A 26,869-nucleotide genomic window follows, 5' to 3' on the forward strand; every position below is an offset into this window, starting at 1 on the left:
ACATACCAATATATATATTAGGAAAGTTTTGAACTACATTTAATTCTAATTTCGTTGTTTGCTTCAAGAAATCCTTGTATATAGTCTGTATTTGAATTTATTTATGTCTCACTTAAAACGCTCACTATATGTTAAAAGTAGAAATTAAACTGAAAGAATGTCTAGAGTTAATTATTCTTGATCACTATATGTAATTATGTTGCACTTTATCACAGTGACTTGTTATTTCATGCCGGTAATGACAAATTAACACAATCTTTTGTTAGATTCAATTCCACCCAAGGAGTATTTGCTTGTAAACATTCATTCAGCATGCACCATGCATCAGTTGCAACCAAAAACCACTGTGCTCAAAGAATAAAATCAACGAAAAAATAATTTAACACAAAAACATAACTCAATAAATATTTGCTGAAAACAATGTGTCTTTTAATGTTGCCTTTCAGAAACAAGTTAAGAAATGCGTGGCTTCACCTTGGCAAGTTCCACTCTCATATTGTTTTCGCAACAGAGTCTGTTCCTTTTCATCGTTTTTATGTTGACCATCCTTAAAAATGATTTCTCACTAAGATATGTTCTTACAAATGCTATGAGTATCTCCAGGGCTTTCATTGCAATAAGAGGGTATGGTACGATTTGCTGACACCAAAACGTTGATAGTGTCTGAAGAGTTGCTCTTGAAGACGTCTCTGCTGAATTTAAATGGTTTCATAGAGATATTCATCGTTCTCGTCTACCATCGCAACACTAAACGTGAAATGCTTTCTCCCCCATACTGGATATGACCCTGTGGTTGGTAAGTATCTCTTGATATACTTAGCAAGCTCTTCTAAATGCATGGCAATTGCTTGCATCGGCTTTCCAGATACATAAATGTCTCTAATTCTAGCTACATCTTCCATCTTACTAACACTATCTTCCAGCAGGGAAAAGTTAGCAAAGTTATCATTCTCTGTTCGTCGTTTCCATAAAGGTAGCTTTTTTTATTCTGCATCGATGTTGTTGACTCCACCGCCCTATATCTGTCGATTGAGAGCATCAAAAATATCTGCCATGTACACCAAAATGAGAATGAACTCATAATTTTTAAAGTAATCTGCGTAGCAATGTCCATAATCTCGCAAAAAATGGGCTAATTCTACATGCATAACAAAAACACGATTCAGCAGCTTTCCTCTCGATAACCGAACGTTAGAATGGTACCGAAGTACCTCGAATTCAAGGCTCATTTTGTTACACAGCTCTTTGAAGATACAGTGCTTCAAAATACTATTTCGCATGTAGTTCACACATTCAACAACAATTTTTAATACTTGTGCCACTTTTGGAAACCAGATTTTTGTTGCCAACGAATGCTTATGCAGAACACAGTGCGTAACAATGATATTTGATGCATCAGATTTTATCAGCGCTCCTATAACAGAGTATCGTCCCAGCACGGCTAGAGCTCCGTCCGAAAAAACTACAAAAACTATATTCAATGAAAGATTGTTGTCTCTCAAGAAGTCATCCACAATCGACTGCCTTGGTTGTTGTTGTAAGAGGCTTACAAAATAAAAAATCTTCCTTTATCACTTCTTCTTTCATACATTGCACAAATACAACAAGCTGATTTAGATAGAAAATGTCAGTGGTCTCATCGAGTTGGGCGCTGAACTTTGCAGGGCTTGAAATCAGATCTGCAATTACTTGAGCCAAGTTGTTGTATATACGTACATATTATATTTATATAGCGTATTATTATTCTTTAAAAACCATTATGATTGCTGCTGATAATGTCATTTGAAAGAGGAATTTGTGATAACTTATCTTTTCAGCTTTTTCCAGCATGGTATTCGCCATCTTCAACTCAGCTGGTTTTGTAAGTGTTTCGCCAATGTGAGGAATTTGCCCTGCTTTGCGATGAGGTAGGCAACTTTTACGATGCTGTGAAGATTGGATTGTAAAAAAAACTTCAATTGAGTACCTTCTCCACTGTTTTGGTATTGTTCTACTGTTTAGCTATGAAATTTAATTTTCTTCAAAGATTATCTTCTTCATTTTCAATGGTATTTAGAATTGTTATTAACTGTTCAATCTTTGATTCAATTAAATTTCCTAAATGACAAAGAGTTTCAATTTTCTCAGATGACATATACGTTAAATTTGTTTTTGGTTATAGTTGTGTCATTATTACATAAAGTAAATTTTAATTTGTCAAAGATTTGAAGAGATAGATAAATTTGGGGAACTGTTCCATTTATAAAGAAAAAACTAGGCTATAGGTGGTTTCACTGAAGTCCTAACGCACTCATTAATTATAAGACGGTAAACAACTAAAATCGATTTTAAAAAAAGGATGCTATTTTATTTATTATAAGTTTCTTATGCTTTTAGTTGACGATACTTTTTATTTTTAAATCTGTAAAAATTGTAGGAAAAAGTATTCGCAGGCCAAAAAGACAAATGAATGTTTGTATAAGCTTCAAAATACTATTTTTTTCCAAGTAGGCAAACTTGAAGCATTAGTTTTCGGAACTGGGCTTGTTTTGAGTAGTATTGCTCGAGTACCCTCAAATATAGATGGAACTGCATCTTTCTTTAAGTTATGGCAGGAGATAATTCTGTTTGTTCAAATTTATAGTCTTTGTGTCTAAAATGTTTCTACATAATCGTAAATTTTTACTCTGTTCCTAATCTTTCCTATAAGTATAATATTAGTAAAAAAAACCTCCTCTCGATGAGTTAAATTAAACTTTGCTGAAATACTATGGCAAGCTTTTTTACGACCAAGTAATGATGGAAAATTACTTAATGTTTGTGCTGGAACAATCATAAGCCATTACTTTGTTCTTACTTCTTCTTACTTATAATGCATCCTGAATTCATTCAAAGAATTCAAAGAAGCCCTAGAATACAAAGATAAGGGCCCTCCACCCCAGCTCCTGCAGAGATATGCTTTGTTACATTGTATTGGAGGGGAAAGAATAATGTTCATGACGTTTCATTCGATTAACTACAATCAGTTGTGATAAAGGAGGAAGGAGAAAAGGTTTTAAACAAGGACATTTGCTATAATTACTCCGATGTCGATTCCCAATTATACTCTGAGTCCAAAAAGGACGAACAATTATAACTCTTCAACAAATACTGAGTGTTACGTTCCGTCTTTTATGAGCACACACGAATGTTCAATCAGGTTTTGAATATAATTAATTTATTTAAGATAGTGTTGGATATGAAGTCACACATTACAGATAGATAGAATTAGTTTAGATATTAGTTATATCTAGTATATATGATATAACTATTTTCCTCTACATGTAATAATACACGCACAGTTCAAGCTGGATAATAGTGGTAAGGTATAACTATAGAAAGAATGTATGTCTACAATCAGAGAGTATTAAATCTTAAAGCTATTTAGGTCATGTGGCAATATATTATTCCGGCTGGAAAATTGAATCAATTAATCAATGATTTTGAATATGAAGTATCTATAAACTTGTTTTAATACCCGTACATCCAAATTTTTAATCATATTAGTCTATATTATTTTTCAAAACGCATGAATAGCTTAAATTTTTTTAACGGAATATTATAGTAATCGATATTCAACGCAACCTAACCAGCTCATTTTATAAAAATTCATTAATAAATATTAAAACAAAATAGACCAAAAATCAATCAAAATCGACCTTTTTAAATGCGATTTAAAAAAAGTTAAATTTAACGTCTATTATAAGCCTTCCCTAGGATATAAAGCACTTGAAGAAAAAATAAAAAAAGATAATCGCTTCCAAGTAAAGGCCTTCATTTTATTCGATTTTTTAGTGGTTATATACATTTATTATTAATTGTATTCAAGATAAATTAAAAAATATTTCATTTATCAAATGCTCAATGCTTGTATCAATTTGTTATTTCATTTGATTTTCATCGATACAGGTCTTTCATGTCAAAATATGCCGATGAATTTTAGCTATACCCTAAAAACTTGATTTTAAAAAAAGGCTTTAAATACCGAACCTACATTCTCTGAAAGTTTTAATGGTCATATTCGTGTTCTATGGCTTAAATATAATAATAAATGTGGGGTTCAGCCTGCGGGCGTTACAACACCTTCCTTTTGTTCCATAGTATAAGGTGTAACTAAATAAAGAACGTGTGTTGCAAACAAGAGATTATTAAATATGTTACTATCATGTTCACAACTGCTGTATCCGTATCCTACATAAAGGATGTTTACTACTCACTACTATTCAACACTGAGTATTTATTGAACATCCTTTCTGTAGAATACGGATACAGCAATTGTGAAGAGGATATTAAATATGTCGAAGTTTGATTTGATCAAGTTGATCACTTCTTCTTTTTCTTCTTGTTATTATTATTATTTATCTAGAATATAATCAGTAGATGTTTGAACTTTAAATACTTTATATTTGTGACCCCGACGTGATTCGAAAAATGCCCCAAAAGCAAACTTCACCACCTGTGTATCCCCAAAAACAAGCATGGTCGAGTAAAACGGAAGAGGCCAATTTAGCAATGACCGTTGCGGAACTCCGCCTTCCTAGGTTCTGTTCTTCGGATGTTGAGAACTGGTTCCGGAGCTGGTCCATTCCGCATTCATCCATGTAGCTTAAAACTTCCGGCTTTGTACTTTCTCTTGAAAAATGCAAGTTTTTCAGGGACTCTTGGACATTCTGTTTCACCGGAGGGTTTTAAACCTCTTAAATCGAAAGTTGAATCTATTGCAGGAATTTCATCTCCAAAATCGAAAAATGATTTACAGAGATTTTTAGGCATTGCTCAATTCTATTCACAATTCATCAAAAATTTGTCAAAATGGACAGTGATGTTATATCCAGTTTTAAAGAAAAATTTAAATTCAAATGGAATGATGAATGTGAAAGAGCATTTCAAGGTATAAAACACAGTTTATCCTGAAGTACTTAACTTTCATTCCGGGACAACTCGTTACCTTTAGCCCTTACAACAGATGCGTCTGATACTGGAATGGGAGCCGTTCTGGAACAGAAAGTGAATGGGTGATGGCAACCACTATCATTTTGGTCTAAAGCCTTATCTGAAACGCAAAACAAATATTCAACTTTTGATAAGGAATTACTTGCTATTAAGGAAAGCATTAAACATTTTCTGTGGGCATTAGATGGACAAAATTTTAGAGTATTCACAGATCATAAACCTTTAGTGTCGGCGATAGACATCTGCAATCCCTCCTGCACATGTAGCAGAGTGTTATGTATTTAATATGTCCTTTCTGGTTTTTATCTTCCTGTATATTCTTTTATGTATTTAAGTACTGAGTTTTATGTATTATAAATAGTGTCGTCTTATGTAAATATATTTAGAGTATAATTAGAACACACATGATCTAGTGTAGTATCATTCCTCCACGTCCTTTTTTCCTCTCATCTCTCCCGGTCATCCTGGATCTCTCCTATTATAAATAAGCTTGCGTCTCTCCCTCGTCAAGACGCAACACAGAGTTTAATTGCAGGATTGAGTATGTTTCAGGAAAATGAAACCACACCGCAGATATTCTTTAAAGAAAGGTCAACAACATCCAATTAAGTCCCAATTTTCTTCAAGATGTAATTGAAGATCAAAGACCCTAAATTGTTAAATTTTAAAGTTCAACCTTGTCTCAAGTGTGTTTCAGGAACTTTACTTGCAGACTTCGGCAACGAATACTTCTTTCGTGTCATAGTGTCCTCTCCAGAACTTCGCCGACGAATTATTCATTCAAGCCACAAAGATAATCATCCGGGATTCAAAGAGACTTTAAGAAGGGTGTCACTTTTCTACGCTTGGTCTAAATTACGTTCTGATATTAAAAAATTTACTGAAGAATGCATCGCATTTCACAAACGAAGCCTTTTAGAACCTCCAAGCCCCCTTCCTCTTTCGATCCACCATCAGCGAGATTTGCCTTCATCCACATTGATATAATTGGCCCGTTCACACTCTTCAAAGACTTAAGGAGTAGATCATGAATCTGTAATTAGATTTTTTGTACAAAATCGTTTCTTTGCTTTAACTGCAAAACTGCACCAAACAAAAACCTTAAAATATGGTGGGTTTTCAACTCTAAATTACATTTCTCAGGATTAGATGATTGTATATCAAATATAAGAAAATATTTGAAATCAGCATAAAATAAAATGCAATACTATGTATGACTTTTATGTTAATTATACCTCCATTTGAGAACCAATCCTCAATAGATACTTACCTAATCTTTTACAATTTTAAATAAGGCTCCATGTTCAAGGATCTAATGTTCCTATATTTAGTAATGCTAATCAATGATAGAAGTCAAATGTGTATTTTAAGTTCCATATCTAATTATAGGGAGTATGTAGTACTCAACGTGAGTGGATCACGTACCTGTAGTTAATGGTTTCATGTAAAACCGTATTTGATTTTTTTTTTGTCCCTTATAGTACACCCTAATGTATATCATATACATATTTTTGATCTAAGAAATATCAATTTAGTCGTATGACTGAAATATTGCAGGCGTGTGCGTGTAGTATCGAATATGTAGAACTTTTTTTTTTTTTGTTCTCTTATGTATATCACAACTCATATGCAATTTCAGTTTATGTTAAGCTATCAATAAAATATAAACCATAGTATGTAAAATCTACAAAGATTTTTTCGTACTTGTATAACAAAAAAAGTTATGGAGAATAATGTCGTCGAAAAAAGAATCCTCAATAACTGGTTCATTTTTCCAAATATTGCAAAAATTATGAAATAAATATTCCGGAAATTAAAAATACTATATTGTATTTTTAGGTTTTAAAATTTAATGTCCAAAGAACATCGTTTTCTGGCAAACAAGATGTTCAAAAGATGTATTCAAGCAGTATTTATTGACAATGATTTGTGTATAACTGTTTGGAAAGACTTGAATCAGTCTAGATTGGATCTCAATATTTGAATTCAGAACCTATTGGATATAGGGGTAGTAAAAAAAGAGAAAAACGTTAGAAGCTCTCAACACCATCCCCTAATTATATTTTTCTATGCAACGGAAATATGGGATGCTAGATAATACTGCAGCTAATCATAGAATCAGATTAAGAACATAGAAAGGGTACTGACATTGTATAACTGGTTCTTGTACGTTCAAATGGTAGAGGCCTGGCGCTTTTGCAGGAGAGTTGGGATCTTGAACAAGGATAAAAGCGAAGCCACAATGCCACAAGTTAAATTGATCAGGAGCTGTTTCTCATTGATTATATCGCTTCATGATCATTAAGGCCCAAGACCATACCTTAGGACATATCTAGATTATTACACGTCCGCCAGTATATTCATATGAGGGGCTAGAGTTGAAATTTTATTTTTTCATTATCCATTAAAAAAAGAAGAACATTTCAAAGTATTAATGCTGAAATTAAAATGTACGGGTTCGTTGGAAGTAATGGGTTAATCATAAATGAGGATTTTCAATGGACGATGGAATAAGTCTCTGTGACAGGGGCTTATCAGGGAAATTTGAAAGACTTTGGCTAATTTTAGAATGAAGTTGCAGAATATTTTATTTTCATATAGAGGGTACGATCGCTATTTAACAACCAACACGGTTTTTTTAAATGGACTTTGTTCTACACTAATCATCCGATTTAAATAAAAACGAATGCCAAATAAAAGTTAAATGATTTATTATTATTATAAATATAATCGCATTGGGCGTCAATAACGGCCTCGAGTAGACCTCGGAAATGAGAACAGGTCGTGAATACAGTCTCCTTTGGCTGATTCCACAATTCGTACCGGATCTTACAAATTCGATGAAAAATCCATGTGAATAAAAAAATTTAAGTTTATGAAATATCAGTTCTTGATCAATGGAGTCAGAGCGCTCATAAAACCCATGGGGTAAGCCAGCTCTGTCCAGTTTTAAATTTAGTTTTGATATCGAAGAAATAGTATCGGCCATTTCGAATACCTGAATTTTATTCATTATATTTTCTTTTAAGATCTGAGTCGAAGAGAGAGATGCTTTGCTCCTAGCTATTTTGACTGGATTGGAAAAATAGGAAGGCATGTTTGGAAACTGTGTTGGTGTAGCATCCTTGTTTAATATTTTTATGTAGATATCCTTACGCCGATAGATGTTCGTATTCTCAGCTTGAATTTTATAGTCGGAAGATAAAAAATGCGAGTCATATATGGGAGAATATTTTGCAGCCCCTAGTGGCTAATTTTTAAAACAGAGAGCTCAGATATAAAGACTTCGTCATTCCTTATTCTTTGGAAAAATATGGAAATGTCTTTTGGTGGGAGGATGATCCTTCTTCTCTGACTTAATTAGCCTAAGTCATCCAGGTGCGACACAAAGTTTTCCCATTACTTGGATGAACTTATACATAAACAGTTTAGTCAAATTTCCTCCATGCATGAAGTGAAAATGAATCCTACTTGGTAGACTTGTTTTGAATGGTTGTGAGAGTCTTTCCTTCCTTATCTAAGAATTCATTGGTATAAATTATAATACTAATTCATAACTATCTTACAACTTACAAATACCACAATATTGCAATTTATAAAAATGAAATATTATTAAAATAGCTACAAAATACACTGGCGTCAGACAACAGTTGACATAATCTTAAAAGATACTAGCGGGCTTTAGCAATCCAGCCTAATATTATCCCAAGCGACAGTGAGTCACACCCCTGGTGGATCATGTATATTTTTTAGTTTGCTCATGTCCCATTGAAATGTTGAATTTGTAATCTTCAGGGCCCGGCTATAGTCCAATAGAAGCACTGCAGTTGTAGTGGTCTCCACACTTTCATTAGGACTCACGCTTGATTGAAAAAAAAATGGAATTTTCTTGTGTAAAAAAAAAAGTTATTCGAGAAAAATCAATTCAATTTAAATTTTGTTATTATTCAAAGGTTTTTCAATATTATCCTTATCCCAACCCAGAATGTAGCCTAGGCACTACACAATACGTGTTGCATAGGACACTGGAATAGGTACGGCCGATCATGGAAATAATTATAAGTAACTCGTAATAGTTATAGCCAATCATATTATTATCTTTGGTCTGCTAAAAACTAAATTAAATGAGAATGAGAGGATGTTTATTAATGGTGATTGCCAATTCAGTAATTCTATAATATTAATTAGATTTCATATCTCCTTTTCGGTATTTCGAAAGGATTTTGTGGCGTAGGTATCACTTTATCTATCTATTTAATATTTTTCCTTCTCTATGCAACCAGTTGCTTCGGAATTCCCACTGCACAATGATCAAATTAAAGTTGCTGATTCTACTTTGGTTGCTCCATCTTTCAATGGTACAAGCTCAAGGCTTAGAAGATGCAATAACTCAATCAAGGGACTGCAATTGCCAATGTATTTCACTTCAATTTATTGAATCTAAAGAGATAAGGCACGGAAATTGCGAAAGGTAGAAAGATATTAACTTATGGTGCTATATCGAGGTTGGTAAAAACAGTCCTTACCTGGATCTCCTACCATCTCAACGGTTTCAAGATACCTACTGGTCTTTTTATGCCTGCATTACACCACCAAGGGATTCCCAATTTTGTAGATATATTTCTAGACCAACATTTATATCCCCTTGTCCTCTGTCTCAGCGTCCCTTTCATCCAATGTTATTCCTGACAACGTATATTAAACATTTTGTAAGCTATTTTCATTAATCTGAGGTCAGATAAATGGAATAAAATCCCTTTTTTCATTCAATCAAATACAACGAAGCATTTTGTACCTGTTTTAACATTAACGAATTGTTCATAGGTTAACAACAGCTAATTTGAGTTCAACCAATCAGCATTCATAAAACTAATCTATTAATAAAGCAAAGCCTATCTGTATGTAATAGTATATGTACAAAGTAAAGTCATTTTTAAGTGATTCTTAGGACTGCATCGGTACTTTAGAATACTTTAGTCTCTAGAGACTCCCTGGCTCATCAGCTATATCCTTTTTTTCTTCCGAAGCTGCTATTTCTATTATTTTTTTCTTGAGAAGATAATATCTATGCGTTGGATAACTACGCATGAGTGCACATATAAAAAACAGTGAGTTACACTATATTTTTAATCAGGGTATATCTGTTCGACTGTGATCAAGACAATATAGTATTTAATAAGGGGCAATCGATAGCTGAGGAAAAAATACATAGTACACTTTTTATGTTAGTTTGATATGTCTTTTGGACAGTTTCAAAATTAACACGTTCTTACGTATGACAATCGTCAAATATGACAATTCAACTCTTTATTATTACATTGATCTTTAAAACTTATAACATCAAGGGTTAACCGTAGAGCCAAGTGCCTTTTTTCATTTGCCATCATTGGATTGGAGTTATAGTTCTCTCTACGACTCTGTATCTGTAATTTTTTTATCTAATTTTCTGTCCATTAGAGAGCCAAAATTTTAAGAGCGAGAAAAGTACAAATACTTGAAAAAAAGTATTGGTAGTTTCAACCAGATATGAGACTAAGTCACAAGTAAGTCCCAACTAATTTTTGCTAAAAATATAATGACTTTTTTTTTAGAAAATACATTTCTTATTTTAGGCATTCTTTAATTTAACATATCTATTCTCAAATCAAGTCTCAAGAAAGTCAATATTTATTCAAATCATAAGTTATAAAAAAGTAATTCAAATCGAGTGCAAGGGAGTGTTACTTAAGTTCTCAAGTCTAGTTAAAATATTTAGAGATAACTTTATATTACGTAGAAGTAGGTACGGTACAAAATTTCTGTGTTTCTAGTGAAAAATGACAAAACAAAACATATTTACTATAACGGGAAAAAGTTTTGAGACCATTTTCAATCGTATTTTGTATTAAGTTTAATAAAAAAAATTCCAGTCACTTAACTAAAAACTTAGGTTCCCAACTATTATTTGATAAATAGATCATAACCAAAAGAAGCAAGATAATCACAGTGGAAGAAAGCATAACTTAACTTGACGTTTTAGTCTGCTCCGGCATGACCACGTCCGATATCATGAATACATTATATCAGTTAGGCCAAGGTTAATAGAAATTCAAGGTTAGACCATCATGTAATTGGGCTTGCTATAATTTTCAATTTGATGTATTGTACCGACTGCTGGGCAAGTCAGACAGATATGGACAAAACACGGAACCAATCATATGGTATGTGACCATTTACTTGTTTTTAAACTCTCTGGAAAATTATTTGATGCTAATCAATTTCCCTTGGTTGCATAACCCTTTTAAAATGTATTTATGCATATTATACAATAATGGTATTGTTATAAATCAAATAGGGGAATATCAGACTAAAATTTCATTAATATCCAAAAGATGGCGTCGACGGACATACTGGGCCCGTAACAAGGGGGAGGAGCCACCTAACTTTCGGAGGATTTACAATTACTATATAGCTAGCAGAGAAATGGTTCATATTTAGTAAACTTACTGGAACTCTTGGGGTGGGAATATATCAGTCTTAGTCTCCTTTTTTCATGAAGACACACACACGTAACCGCTCAAAACTTATATAAATTCATATCACGTGTTCTTTCCTCAAGAGTTAAAGAATAATAATAAGAGTTTGAGAAAAAAATAATAAAATGATGTGATGACTAGGGATAACTTTAGTCTCTAGAGCGCTCACTAACAAAAACATTAAAACTACTACATTGTTATTTCTTATATCAAAAAAGTGTATATATCATTTACATCAAGGATCCACAGTGCACCTGGTGACTTTTTTCCATACAGAATACAGATATACTTTGCTGTATTAATAAGATTATCATTCAGGGAGTTGTATTATTTTGCTAAAAAACTAAAATAATAATAATTGGAATTAAAACTTATTAATGTCACATTATAAAACCCTCGAATATGCTTCAAATTATTCCTGTCGATGGCAACTTGGATAATTTAAGGTATAATGGAGTCCACCAGCAGTGTCGAAAATGATTCCATTTTGGTCATTCTAGGATTAACTGCTCTGATATAAGGTTTCTGATTTTTGAATATCGATCTGTTCTCATCCAAAAGTCTACTCTTCTTCGAGAAATAGAGGTGTCTGGAGCTATAATCGAGAAAAATGAATCAACTGCCAATAAGGATATTACTACAACGACAAATAAAAATGTTAATAATTAGTGTTTCTATATCTTTTGAAACCCTCAAGGAGGTTGACAGCAACTGTGTTAGTGCTATTGATGAAGAAGCTGAGGCTCAGGTATCCTACATTCCAGATGTTCTGACTCAATCATCTAATAAAGCATTTTTTTTAGTATTATCATTATACTCAAAGCGTTTTAAAATTACCTCTGAAATAGTTAAAAAGTTTGAATTATCTTTACAATGGGAGATGCCAACTAGAGTTTGTATTAACAAATATGTATGTTGTGTGTACCATAAACTCCGATATTGCTGCGGATGTTAACTTGACATATTGTCTATTGAATAAAATGGCTTTTGTCTTTTATTCATCCATTTTTGGAAGACACAATTCAGTAAAACGTCCTCTCGTCCCTTTTAGACTGAAATACTTTTATACAAGTACTTCCTACTTGAGAAAACGTATGTATGTACACACCAACCTTAACACCATTCAACGCATATTTGGAACAACGCAGCATTAAAAAACGTAGCCAAGAAAGCCTTAAGGTAATCGCTAATAAGTTGTTTTTTTACTTCGAGCGAAAGATGGATTAAATACAGAATATTATCTGGGACTCTCGAGGTTGCTACCGTGTATTTTAATGACGAACTGGGAATTTGCTTCTTCTGTCAATGCTCAAAAGAAACAACCGATCATATTTTGTGGGAATCTAAGTCTTTATCTATAATTTATGGGGGCGTTGTTAAATTGTTATTACATTATTCAATAAACAACTGGGCAAAGAAGATTTCCTCTCTACTTCAAATAATGAGAGAGTTGATGCAATTATTATTAAAACGCAATATATAGTCTATAAATTACGGACAGTAAAAGAAAACAATCTCGATGGAATTTTGCATATTGACAATCTTTATACGAATGTTTTATTGAAGATTTAAACTCATTTATTTTTTGGTTCATCGTCCAATTGATGTAATTTGTAAATAGTTATTCCATATACTCTTGATTGTGCTATATTTAATAATAGTCTTTTTAATTTTTGTTTGTTTACATGCTATAATTATTTTTCCAGTATATTGTGCTATATTATAAATGTTTAAATACATGCCAATAAAGGCCAATAAAAAATGTCACATTTTAAATTTCCGGTTATACTTTGTTTGTTGAAATTGAACCAGAGTTTCAGCAGATTTGGCTATTTGAAATTTTGTGTATACCATATCTGTTGCTAAAATTAAATTGATAAAGAACCTTATATAATCTCGGAATTCAATCATTTGATTGCAAAAAACGAAATTTAGAGTTTGCAGGTAAAAATCTAAAATTGACCCTATTCTGAGTTGTTGGGGGGGGGAACCTTTGGGCGATTTGATGAGAAATGATCCTATAACTACTTTATTCATTGACATAAGAATATATTTAATTAAATTACTTCTAGTAAAGTGTATGAATGAAACGAATACATTTGTAGTTGATTCAAAGAATAATTTTTTATACTTTCAATGGGGAAAATATTCATCGTATTTAATATTATAAAATTTGGAAAAATCCTTCTTTTGAAGGTTTTATAGGGTTTAAAAATAAAATATCAAAAATAAAAGCTAACCCTTTCATTAACACGAACATTTACCATAATATGAGAAAGTCATGATAGATGATATTACGATAAGGTACTCTGTGCTGATATAAGGTACGTGGAATTTATGTACATAGAGTTGGATCACATGCATAATATAAGTGAGTTAATAGGGGAAAATCTTGGAAACAAAATTCAATTATGAGTGTAATCTCCGCAAGCATGCCTGGTCCTCGAGGTGTTGGAACAGACTTTTACAATCTAGTCAAAGGAGCAGAAAAAAGCTACTCCTGTTCATATTTGATCAATTTGGATCCGGACCTCCTTGGACTTTGTGCAGATGAAGATCGAAATGCTCTTGACATGGCGCGAGATGCACTTATTTCTCACACAAATAGAATATTTTCACAAGTCATTGAAAAATCTGGACGGGACTTGAATCAATTCTGCTTCGGGACAACGTTTCTCACTTTGAATTCTAATTATAAGAAACTGGATCACATGGATCCAATGACCTGGAAAAAAGAGGGTAAATTTGTTATAAAAACTGAAACTGAAATATCATAAATTCCTCTTGATAAACAAAAGGGATCACTCAACATTGGTCGGGAAAAAGGGGCTTCCGTAAAGCCTGTTGTAAAGTATGTTGCACTGATAAAGTATGTATTGGATGTACAAAAGACAAGGGGTGCTATAACGCTCCTATTAGGGGTTGCTATGACGGACTGGTTGTTCTTACAGCAATTACAAAGGAGTCATTACCCAATCAGTATACTGTCATTCCTCCAGGTGCAAGTATTCACGATGTGCGGAGTCGCAGAGCTCGTCAAGAATTAGATAAAAGGTATTTCATTACAAAAAAAAGATATTGATACTAAACTGAAATTTTTTAGGTTAGATCAAGAGGATTATGCCATGACATTGGAGGGTTTGCTAACAGCTCATTACCAGTATGGTGGCGAAATGGATATGGCAAATAAGGCTGTGACCTCTCATCGAATGTCGATTATATTAGGAGAGGTAGAGGATATGGAAAAAAGGAAATCAAAGAAATATCCAGCATATGCCATCTATGTGGCTTATAGGTACAGTACATAAAAAAACAAAAAAAAAAAAGCTATATATGCCTTTAAAATTGATTGATACTCAATGCAGACTTGAGAGTGAGAAATTTCGAAACAATGAAATGGTTGGTGTTGGAAAGTTCTACAAATTGAAGAGCTCAGGACCGGTTGCCAAAATGTTGAAGGAATCAACTGCCGTGGATACGAATAAAGTGTTGAATGATGAAAATATTAGAGGAATAAGTGAGGTTTCCATTCCCATTGGGGATTCTGGAGGTGAATTTGTTCTTTCTATAAGGGAATTCTTTTATATTTTTTGCATAAATCTCAGGAGGAGATGCAAGCATATGGGAGGCTTCTGAGCGAATGGAATATGATGATATAGATAGACGAACTTCATTTGGTGGTTTATCCAGGGATTTATCTAGAGCTTCAGGAAAAGAGTCTGATTATGATGACGTGGATGGCATGAAAGGAGAGGATAAGATGAACGAGTCTGGACTAATAAGTCGCGTAGATGAATTAGAAACAGAGAATTCCCGACTTTTCGAAATTGTTATGAAATTAGAGCATGGTAAAACTTGGACTGAAAATCGTTTGGACTCTCTCCAGTCGGAAGTCAACGAAATACGTAAGAAACTTCAAATGCCTATAATTCATGAGACTGAGGATGATGATCAGTAGTCTTCATAAGCTGAATTAATAGGGAATTTTGATATTTTTGTTGAGTCGTTAAATCATTTACATTTTTTTATATAATGACTAAATTAAGAATAAGTACAATAAAATCTAGCAAAATAACCAGCGTGTCATTATGAATACAACATTTAGATTAATCAAGATTCTTAGGACTATTTACTATTTCCATATTTTATTTTTAGAAATTCTCTGATTCCTCTTTGTTGTTTCATTTGAATACCATTCATGAATAATAAGTAATATAGTTATAATAAATAAGTACATACCATAATACCGACCAAAAGTCATAAATAAGATGTATATTAATAAAGCGAATTTGTCTGTTTGAATAAAAAAAAAGTCATTTTTAGATAAAGAAATAACAATGTAGTCATATTAATGAAATCTTGCAGGCGTTTTGCATATAACATCGATTGTGCATAGCTAAGGCTAAGCCAGGTAGCACTCTAGAGGAATAAGTCACTTGATAATTTTGGTAAGAATATAAAAGCGTGCGAGGAGAAGGGAAGGAATACTTATGGCGTGCATCATTGATTAAATAATATAGATCTTCTTTTATTAAGAACGTTATCCTTCCCGCCTTTTTTATTCAATATTAATATAATATTAGATGCTGATAGTCGATCGAGAACAAAATAAAATGCCTAAAATAACGTTGCCTTCTGTCTGGATTTCTGAAAATGGAGGCCCAGGAATTTGGAAAATACTTACTGGATAAAAAACAGATGGCTTCTCCGATTTGTCGATATAAATGTACCTTTAGTCCCCTGTCTAGAATTACACGCCACTCATTATCCTCATCTCATATCAAGAGTATGGATATTCATCTATAAAATCAAGTTAACGTTGAATACATCAAGTTAGACTTTAACTTTGATCTCACAAAGATGTTTATTGCATGTGATATAACCTTATCCATTACTAATCATCCTACGTTCAAAAAATTTATGGAGAAATACACGGGTAAATTCTCCCCTTTCCGAGGAATCATCATTAATTAATGGAGGATGTTGTAATGATGTTCCAACCTTTACTGTATATCACAACTTCTCATCCGAAAATGGCAAAAAGTGCTTAAATGGTACAACAAGAAACAAAAAAGGGCCTAAAATCAGTTGGTAGTTGGACAATTCTTCAACTATGGAATTATTATTGAATAATAGTTGACAACTACTCACAGCTTAATAAAAACTAATTTGTATCCAACTTATCAGTTTAAAAACCCTGATTGGAGGAAAGGAAGAATAAACTTCGACGGCTGACTACCAAATACAATGTACATTTTTGTGTTTGTGAGCACGGTGTTACCTCGCCGAAACACAAAAAAAAAAAAATCAGTGTATTTCTCCTAACCAGTGTTTTGAAAGTTGATTGATTGAATTATGATTATTAAGTCCTTTTAAACTATGGACAATTCTCAACAATCATTGAACAATATTACCATAGGCGAAAAGAATTGGCTTACTACCAACTGATTTTTAACCGTTTTATCTGGTTCTTTTCGGGGGAATAGTTGCGTGATACAATAAAGGTAACGACGTGTGAGATAACAGCGTGTAGAATAACCACACCATGCGACTATTTATGTCGCTCCAATCACTAATCAATATTAATAAAGTTTATGTTCGATATAGATAAAATCTTATAAATATAAATCTAGGATTAAGCAAGGTTAATAAAAATTCAAGGTTAAACCATCATGTAATCGGGCTTGCTGGAATTTTCAATCTGATGTATTGTACCAACTGCTGGACAAGACAGGCAGATTTTGACAAAATACACAACCACTCATAGTCTATGACGTTACTACTAGAATTTTCAATTTAATGTATCGTACCGACTGCTGGTCAAGAAAAACAGATTTTGAAAAAAACACGCAACCATTCATCTACTATGACGTCAATATTAAAAGCGTGGTGGAAGTCAAACATCAGTCGTAAACTCGTTATGGTATAACCTTGTAGTTCTATTAACCTTGGGATTAAGTACTAAGCAGTACTCTAAGTTTTTTAAGATCCAGAAAATCCCTTAGATCTTATTTATGCCCTGTAAAAGTTTGAGTACCTGAACCCAATTCGATTCTAGGATCTTAATAAAAGTTTACTTATACTTACCCGGGTACATTGGATCCGGGTCCAAGACACATCCTATCTCCAGTTATATTCTATATTTCTAAAGCAATATTTTTATGTTCGTCAACGCCTAATAACTAAGGCAATGCCGGGTACAACCGCAGTAGTTTGGAAGTTACTAACAGGATTATCCGGCATTGATCAGAGTTATATTTTCTTTAATAGTAAAGTCTATGGATATACCAAATACATTCTCAAATTGTTAGATTGACCATGTTAATTTCCACTTTTTTTTAGATACTGGCAGGTCATAATATTTGAATCGATGTCTATATTAGATATGTATAGGGATTTGAATATCGGCTTAATTGCGCTGAGAGTTAAAACTCCCCCTAAGAAAGTGTCATACAAAATAAAGTAAGTTTGGGATTCGACATATCTGCTCAAGTTATATCACAAATGATTTATATAATATGAACTGTTGGTATGTTAACTAAAAAGAAACCGAAAATTAATGTGATCCCTCTGACAATTTGAAGAATGTGTGGGAAGAGAGCAGCTTAGCTGTCATGACATTTTATTAGATAAACTAAGAGTAACTATGGGATTCAGGAAATAAACACAATCCCCAAGCTCTGTATCTAGCAATCATATAGGTCCGGAACTACTCCGATGTCGATCTTTAAATCTACTCCGAATCTAACAAGGCCTTACAATTGCAAGTATCATTTGAAAAGTCCGTGTAAAGTCTGAGAGAGGACACTACTGGCGCGTATCGAGGCTATGTTTAGTTATTAGCAACTCTTGGAAGAACACTCATCAACTTTCATCCAGATCGGTCTATTTTTTTCTGTTGGAAATTCGTTTGAATCGAGCAAGGTTAATGTATTTCTATTAACCTTGGAATCGAGGAAAGGGAGTGATTTTCAAAAAATGGACAAAAACGAATTTCGTGTGTTTATTAAACATTACTTTATGAAAGGCAAAACGCCACAGGAGACTAAAAAGAAGATTAATAAACATTATGGGGACTCTCCACCTTCAATTAGAACTGTTTATAAGTGGTTTCAAAAAATTTGGAGTAGTCATATGGGCACAAGTGACGCTGAACGTTCTGTTGAGGTTACTACTCCAAAAATCATTAATAAATGAGATGCCACTAACTTAAATATTTTATTATAGTAAATGTAAGTTTGTTTGTAAATAAAAATGCATAACAGGGCAAATATTTCAAAAAAGGAGAAGAAGATACCGACTTTAGATAAAAAATAAAAGTTGTTCATAATTCTGGGTTACGTACCTAGGGCTCTGTTTCATTCTGATTAAACCGAATTCCTGGGATTTGGAGGAAAAGTTTGTTTTTTCGCTAATAAATTGTTTTTTTTTATAAAAAGATCGATTCCCCGTGTCTCAAAGTTATTTAAGGTATAGGTTGTCAATTCAAAAATGCACCAAGAAATTAAAAATCCGAAAAACGAATTATTGTACTAATAGAAAAAGGGAGAACGGACATGGATTACGAATACGAATTTAAAAAAAGGGAATTAGGAAGATGATTAGAGAGTTTGTCATAGTATGTATCTTCATTATATTTGAAAGACTAATAGAACTAATTATTATGTTGTTTATCGACAAGTTTGCCTAAATTCTGAAGTTATTTAAACCTTTAATAGAATAATTCGAAATAAAATATATAATACGGGTACGTCCTAGTACAACTAGAATATTATATTAACGTAGATAATTTATAAGAAGTCTAATAAGAAAAAGTTAACATTTTCATCCAAGCAATTTCATTGGTCAACTTTTTTGAGATCGAGGGAGACCCTGCCGGGAATCCTTATTTCGGCATAGAGTATATGTATTGTTAAAAATATTAAATTGGTATGCTAATTATATGTAAATTGAGGCCATATAATTAAAAATTCAAACGCAAATTACAATTACTAAGTAGATGGTACAAACGGAAAACAAGAGTTTATTGATACAATATCTGAAGTCATAACAAAACAAGCATATGAAGTGGAAGATATAATATGTTTTGGTTATGTTTCATTGTCTGAAGACATAATATGTACGTGTATCACAGATTTTGTAGGAAGATATAATGAATTAATAGAAACTATAACAAGTCGTACACTATACAATACTACACCACATCATGTACAGTCAAAAGACATTAGATAGGAAATTGAGAAACAAATATATAGACATAACTATGTATGATTGATTGAGTAACAAACAAAGGATAAATTAAGAGACGCGTAACATACATCTCATTCAATTTATACAGTAGAGAGCGGCACCTGATGAATGAATTAGATTTGGACATCAATGGATTAGAACAACAATTTACAGAAAGGCACTTGAAATATTGAGCATTTTAAAGCAGAGTTAGCTAGATGATATAAATTCAGATTAAGTTACTTATAACTAAATATAACACGTCAATTCAAGGCTTATGAATTATTAGATCCCACGTTTCCTTCCACTTTAATTCCTTGACCTCGTGAGCTGTCATGGGATAAATTCCATAACTCAGGACTGACATTTGAAGAAAGACGTAGACAATTCCACAACACCATAGGGTTATGAGTAATATGTAAGACACTTTGAATACTTTGAATGGTAAAAATGATCTACATGAGACAAGAAGAAGGAGAAGAAGTTACATATAAATAGATATTTGACAGTATTGCGGTACTCACCCTATTAATAAATATATGTGATTGATCAAAAAAGATGTAAGCATAATTTTAAAGAGGTAAGATGTCAAATAATGATGTAAAAACATGGTTCGATCATAAAAGAAAAAAGGAATGAAGTGAAGGACATAGCCTACAAAAAGGATTTCCACTGCATACAAAAATTGCAACCACATTCCTGAAGAGGGAATAAATAAATATATATATGTTTATGCATAATACATTACAAAATGAAATAATTACCCTCAGATATATCAAAACACTTGCGCCTTCGTCTCAAGAGATACCCCATATAAAGGGCAAAAAAGCAAAAGATGCTGAGTGTTCCTGAATACCAAACAATTATATTTCCAAGTAAGTGAACTTGAGCCTAAAATAAATAAAAAATATGTATCTCATTGACATATAAACTGTATGAACATGATATTACATTGGAACTTTTGGATATGAAATAAGCAATGCCACGACTAAGAACTGGCCATTCTTGTGGCCCGGAAGCATAATTATGATTCTGAACATTTTCTTGATCCGTAATAAGCATTTTAATTTGAAGTTCAATAAATTTTTCAAAGAAACTCATGTCTGTAGGATTTGTTGGAATCAATTCGGATGTAATGAGCTCTCTCTCCAAAGATTTTTGGTCATCATCATCTATAATGATAAATTATAAGGGATTAGTAATTAAAAATACATTCTATGTATTTATATACTTGTACATTAATGCTTACTTTTTGTGTAGCGATGCTCCTCCACGTTCCAGGTAGTGTCCAATTGGATGATATTTTTATCAGCAACAACCTCATTTTGATGAAATCCCCAGTCTGGATACAGCTTGCCTGAATACTTCAACGCCTGGCCGGTGGTATGATGTATTAGCCTAACTTGTGAACCAATGGAGTACCATAGTTTTTCTCCAGCAGCGGGTGGATTCGCTATATTCACTTTCCAAAGATTTTCTGTGTGCATTGATATGTTATAGTCAATGTAACAAGATACTTCCTGATTGTGTGGAGACATAGGAGCCGCAACGTCATGTGAATTAAGAGCTCTATGAGTTAGACCATGTACCAATTGAATAACATCTCCATCCTTGACAACATCTAGAGGCTCATGTACAGCTAAATCATCTCGGTCAGGTCTTTTTACAATCCACCAATTATTTACATCTTTATAGCCATAGCAAGAGACCTGCTGCTGGTGAGATGATCCTCGATTATCTGAGTATTTTACTGGATAAACGTGTTCGTGAGAATGGAGCCAGCATGTTTTACCATGTGTATGTCGAAGTGTTATTTGAGATCCATGAGCTACAACACTTGGTTGTCCCCGGATAATAGAGCTTAATCCTCCATCCAAACTGGCTTGAAAGGCACTTGTCATCAAATTATCGTGGCTCCCTGCTTTAGTCAGAATGGATAAATGTACGTAAAAGAGTCCCAAGTAAATAAACATTGGAATCAAATTCACAACAATAAGCTGAAAAAGAGCCTCGAATACTAAGCGTAGGTTAGAGATCGACTGATCTGCAATGCGAGACCAGAAACCTCTAAACATGATCCACACACATAGAAAAATGCAGTATATTCCCAAGTATTTTACACAAAAGGAGAGAGACATTCCAATGACAGTACTAAAGAACCAAAAGAACCATGGAAGACTTAGAGCTTTATTTGTCCTGAACTTCAAAGCTGAGAGAACTGAGATGAGAGAAAACATCATCATTATGGACTCCAAAAGAATATACCTTGACTGAGTCAATAAGGCAGTATCTGTAAAGGAAAATCATTTTTGAATTACTCTTTTTTATCCTCCATACAACTTTTGATGATTAATTAGTTACCAAAGAGGACCATAAACCCAGCTAAAAATCCCGACCAATGAGAGAGGCCCATTTGACAAAGTATCAAATAAACCAAAGGGCTTAAAGTAGATCCACATAGAGCTGGGACCATTCGAAAACTCATCAGAGGAAAATCGGATGGATAAGGAGTACCGATTTTATCAAAAGTAAAGTTTCCTTAAAATTTTGGGATCATGTTAGTTATGAAAATTCAACAAATATAAAAAACATGGTTTAAAAACCTTCATATCCCGACGTAAGTGCCGCTCCTGCAATCATCATTTTCCCCAAAGGAGGATTGGAATCGAAAAAAAACGTTCGCTTCAAATACATAGTCGCATATTTCCCATAATGCATTTCATCGAAACTAAGGCATAAACAAAAGTTATTTTGCAATACTTTGAAGTAACATAATAATATCTAACTTACACCACATTACGCGGTTGATCCAGGTGGATACATCGCGTCCATATACTAAGAATAAATAGTAAAAGAGCCATGATATCCACTGATATGGAAAAGGTGAATGGATTGTCACTTGAGGGAGGAGGGTTGAAGGATTCATTCTTGACTTTGGTCGAGGATTCCTCCTTATTCTGTACGCAATTTTGAAATAGATTAGGTAAACTGAAGTAAAAGATTTAAGTCACAAACCTCAGGCTTAGATTTTGAATGAACTCCATTGCTATTGAGATTTGTATTTGTTTCATTATCTCCTTTGAGACGAGATGAGGGAATTCCTTGATTTAAACTATTTATTATCTCTTCATCCTCATCATTATTATTAGTGTTATTTTTGGGATTCTTTCGTCGCCGTAGACTCGAAGACTCAGATTCCAACCGCATCCTTTCTTTCCATGTAATAAAAGTCCTGTCTTTTCTACCTGTCTAAGGATCCTTGTTGCTTGCTCCAGTCACAGGAAAGGTAATAATAATAATTCATTCAAGGGGAAGACTTCACGTCTACATTTCCAAAAAGTGAAATTATATTTTCTCCTTCCCTTCACGGCCGTAAATATGTACCTATTATTAGGTACAGTACATATTATCATCTTCACCAATTGATTTGAACATTTTGACACTCCCACCCAACCGGCACTCATAATAATAGTTCATGTTGCAACTTTTGAACACCAGTATCTTTTCTTTAATTTACGGAATAAATGTTAGAAAATTTATAACGCAACTTATTTTCCTCCTGTCATATTTTGTCAGTGTACAAGAGATGATAATTTTTTAGGGGGGAAATTCAATTATGCCAGTCATAATAGCCTCATCACTATGTTTTTTTCTTTGGGGAAGGGAAGCCTCTTGATTGGTTCATAACTATTTTGTATCGAGATGACAATTCTTTTGATATATTTCCTACAGGAGGTATTTTAAAGAACTTTTTTTTTTAAAGACACTCAAGACACCTATGATATCTGTGTCGAAGATTAATTGAATGATATATTATAAAATCTTCAAATCAAACAATCCGTAAGCTCTAAACAAATCTATAAAAAAATTAAAACCCTTCGTCTTAATTCCGGAAAAGTAACCACTGATCCAGAACGAATTGCAGAAGAAACTCATTCATTTTATACTGCATAAGTGTGACAAATGTACTTTTTTTTTTAAATGCAACTTTTGTACGCAATAAAGACAACCCAAAAACAATGTAGTACCAGGTGGAAGAACAAAGGCAAAAAAAAAAATTATGGAGCAACTTAATCTCCCAATGTCACAACATTAAATAAGTAAATAAAAATCTCCCTTTTGAATTTTATCAAACCTTCTATATGCCATTATCTGAAGTCTTACAAAAAGTCTACGATGAAATTTTTCATACTGGAGTGGTGCCTCAGTTCATGGATACTGGTATCATTACACTTATTACGGGGGAGGATCCTCTCAAACTCGTCAATTACAGACCTATAACACTTCTTGATACATCTTATAATATCGTCACTGGAATCCTTGACAAAATAATTAACTTAACTCTCCATCTGATCATATCTCCAGTACAGTAGGGCTTCATGAAAGGCCAGTTAGCAGAAGACGTTCCAAGATCCCTTCAAGAGGCTATCAACGTAGCTAAGTCAAATGAAACAAACTTTGCTGCCTTACTAATTGATTTCGAAAAAGCCTTTGATTCGATTAGTCATGAATTCATAATAAGTCAATAACACAGTAGTGATCTTTCTCCTACATTCATCAGTATGATATCCTGTGTCCATAGAGACTCTTTCTAAATACTTTATTTACCAAATACAAAAGGAAAGTTTTTAATAGAAAAAGTATGCGTTAAAGGTGATCCTTTCGCTTCTTCGTTATTTCTGATTGCTATTAATGATCTTTACTGCAGAATCGATTCGAAACATCTTGTGAAAGGTCTAAAAATAGTGATAAATCATTTAGGACTCTTTGATATGTAGATGATCTCACAATTTTTACAACATATCACAAAGTGAAATCCAAATCTAATTAATAAACGTTATTGATAAACTTGTGAATTCGAAGGAACATCAGGATTGAAATCAAACATAACTAAAACAAAATTAGTCACCTCTCTAAAAAACGAACTTGAAATGCCATTTTCCTACTTTCAGCACGCCTCCTCAAGCACTCTCTTTGGCATTGTTGTCTCTTTGATATCCCAAGAACATACCTTTAAAGAGAATTGCGAAAATATTTGGAGACAGTGATCAAAGGAAGTCAACAGATATATTTCGTGGAATATTACAAAATTAGAAAAACTCCGAATCTGGGACAAATTGTTCGTTCCCAAAATCGTCCATCTCTTGAGATACACACCATTTTCCAAAAACATATGCAAGAAAATAGACTGTTCCAAGAAATACTTGTCATTGGAGACAAACGACAGTTTATCTCGAATGACCGCATAATTAACTCACTTAATCGCTGGGGACTCGGTTCAGACGACATAGAAGTATTTTGAAAAAATATAAACTTTGGTTGGCTAAAAAGACTCATGAAAAGCGAAGAAGTTTGGGCAAAAAAAAAAACAACAGCCAAAAAACCAAATCAAATACGTGTTCGAAAATCAACTGGATATGAGTTCTCCGACAGAATATTTTCTGAACGAACGAAGCTTTTAAAGTAATAAAAACAATGAATTATTGTTATAGAATGGCAGTTTCTTGGGAAAATTCAAACGTTGGTACTCTCATTCAAACTTCAACAGGCGAGCTAAAAGATTCTCAGGAATCATTGCCGATTGGATTCTTCACGCAGGGTCACTTCCATGACTTGTGCTGCTAATTTCCTACAACAAGGCCAAGCAATCCCCTTCTTTATAGAAATGGGTTCAGTGGAAAGGAAAAAACCGAAGAAATCATGACCGGATAAAAAATCAACACCAAGGTCGTTGGTAGCAAAACGATGGAAGAAACTTAATATGAAAGAGAAGCAATGAATCCAAGAATAACAGACTCAAACCCCTTTACTAAATGTTTGGAAAAAAGCAACTTAGCTGTCATGACGTTTCATTCGATTAGCTGCAAGAAACTATGATACGAAGGAAATAATCACAAATCCACCTCCGTATATGTGGCAAAAACATAGGTAGGAATGTAGATCATCAATTCTACTCTGATTCCACTAAGTACTTAACTTGTGATGTACATCGTTGTTATTTTTTAGCTTGTTGTAACCTAGAATATGGCTTTATTCGACTTAATTCTACTACAAGTAAGATCCAAATAACAAATCGTTACATACATAAATACTTTTGTATTTGTTGTAGAGTAATAATTGCAAGTTCTTGTTGGCCTCAGAGTAGAAATGTTACAAAATACCGATTTACAGAAAACAAAAATCTTGCAGGATGCGTGCGCAGAAGTCTAAAAGTGTTTTGGGGATCCCCTAAGAAATTTTGAATGTGTATGGCATAATTTGGGGAAATCAATTTCACGTCATTTATATCTAATGTAAATAAATTTTTAAACTATCACCCAGGCTATTTTTTTTTTTTCAATCTGTTGCTCTGTTTAATTGCACCGTTCACTGGAAAATTAACCATCTCACAATAGCCTTCAAAATCACAGAGAAGGTGTAATTGATCAAATAAAAGTTATAATGGATTTTAAAACATTTATTTATCTAGTATTTTGTAAAGTTTTAAAATTTTTTGTTCATGTGACATTTGAACCTTCAATCTTTAATACTGCGCTATATGAAAGTACTTTATCTGAATTTTTAACCTCTTATACTCGAATTTCATATTATACAATTCAACTGCAGGTATTTAAAAATATTATCTTTTGCACAATACTGTACTCTGTAATTCATGAAAATTTCAATCAATTCGCTTATTGTTTTGAAAGTTGTGCTGTTTTATTGTAGTATCATATTTTTATTAGATCACAGATTTTGGTGAAGGTTATAACATAAACGGTATGAAATAAAGGCTTGAAATTTCCATGGTCATAACTTCCTTTATATTGAAGCTAGAGACGTGATTTTGCTATCAAAATGTATTTTTTACCATTATCTATTAGAATAAACAGGGTTAAAAGGAAAATAAATAGAATTTGATTTTTTTGTAACATAGAATTCAGGATCGACATCCGAGTAATTCTTGCCAATGTCCTTGTTTATTTCCTTCTCCTCCTCCTTCCTCGTCAATAGTGCTCTTCCGATCGTGATTGATTACTGAACCTACTCAGTTGCATAAGTATCCGTTCGTTCATATCTCTGAATCCTTTTAGATTGCAGAAAGCAAGAGTTGATGTTATTACGAATACTCAGGTGTGCAACTATATATTTTTATTAGCGACGATTAATAAAAA

The 26,869-nt window shown here is 33.1% G+C and overlaps 2 protein-coding genes across 2 annotated transcripts; one reads left to right on the forward strand and one right to left on the reverse strand.

The window, feature by feature from the left end:
• Positions 1–13,780: 13,780 nt before the first annotated feature.
• On the forward strand, positions 13,781–15,561 carry LOC121130862 (uncharacterized). Its single transcript, XM_040726516.2, has 5 exons — positions 13,781–14,225; positions 14,285–14,540; positions 14,590–14,781; positions 14,852–15,036; positions 15,092–15,561. Exons 1-5 carry the CDS (start codon positions 13,898–13,900, stop codon positions 15,442–15,444), a joined length of 1,314 nt encoding a protein of 437 aa, XP_040582450.1. The 5' UTR covers positions 13,781–13,897; the 3' UTR covers positions 15,445–15,561.
• A 3,921-nt stretch (positions 15,562–19,482) lies between these two features.
• On the reverse strand, positions 19,483–23,214 carry rt (Protein O-mannosyltransferase rt). The gene is made up of 9 exons (XM_040726522.2): positions 22,731–23,214; positions 22,506–22,672; positions 22,319–22,443; positions 22,077–22,253; positions 20,965–22,005; positions 20,667–20,887; positions 20,480–20,606; positions 20,240–20,414; positions 19,483–20,170 (listed from the first exon to the last, which is right to left on the reverse strand). Exons 1-9 carry the CDS (start codon positions 22,920–22,922, stop codon positions 19,984–19,986), a joined length of 2,412 nt encoding a protein of 803 aa, XP_040582456.1. The 5' UTR covers positions 22,923–23,214; the 3' UTR covers positions 19,483–19,983.
• Positions 23,215–26,869: the final 3,655 nt, after the last annotated feature.

The sequence above is a fragment of the Lepeophtheirus salmonis genome, chromosome 1 (assembly GCF_016086655.4).
Source record: "Lepeophtheirus salmonis chromosome 1, UVic_Lsal_1.4, whole genome shotgun sequence".
Lineage (NCBI taxonomy): Eukaryota > Metazoa > Arthropoda > Copepoda > Siphonostomatoida > Caligidae > Lepeophtheirus > Lepeophtheirus salmonis.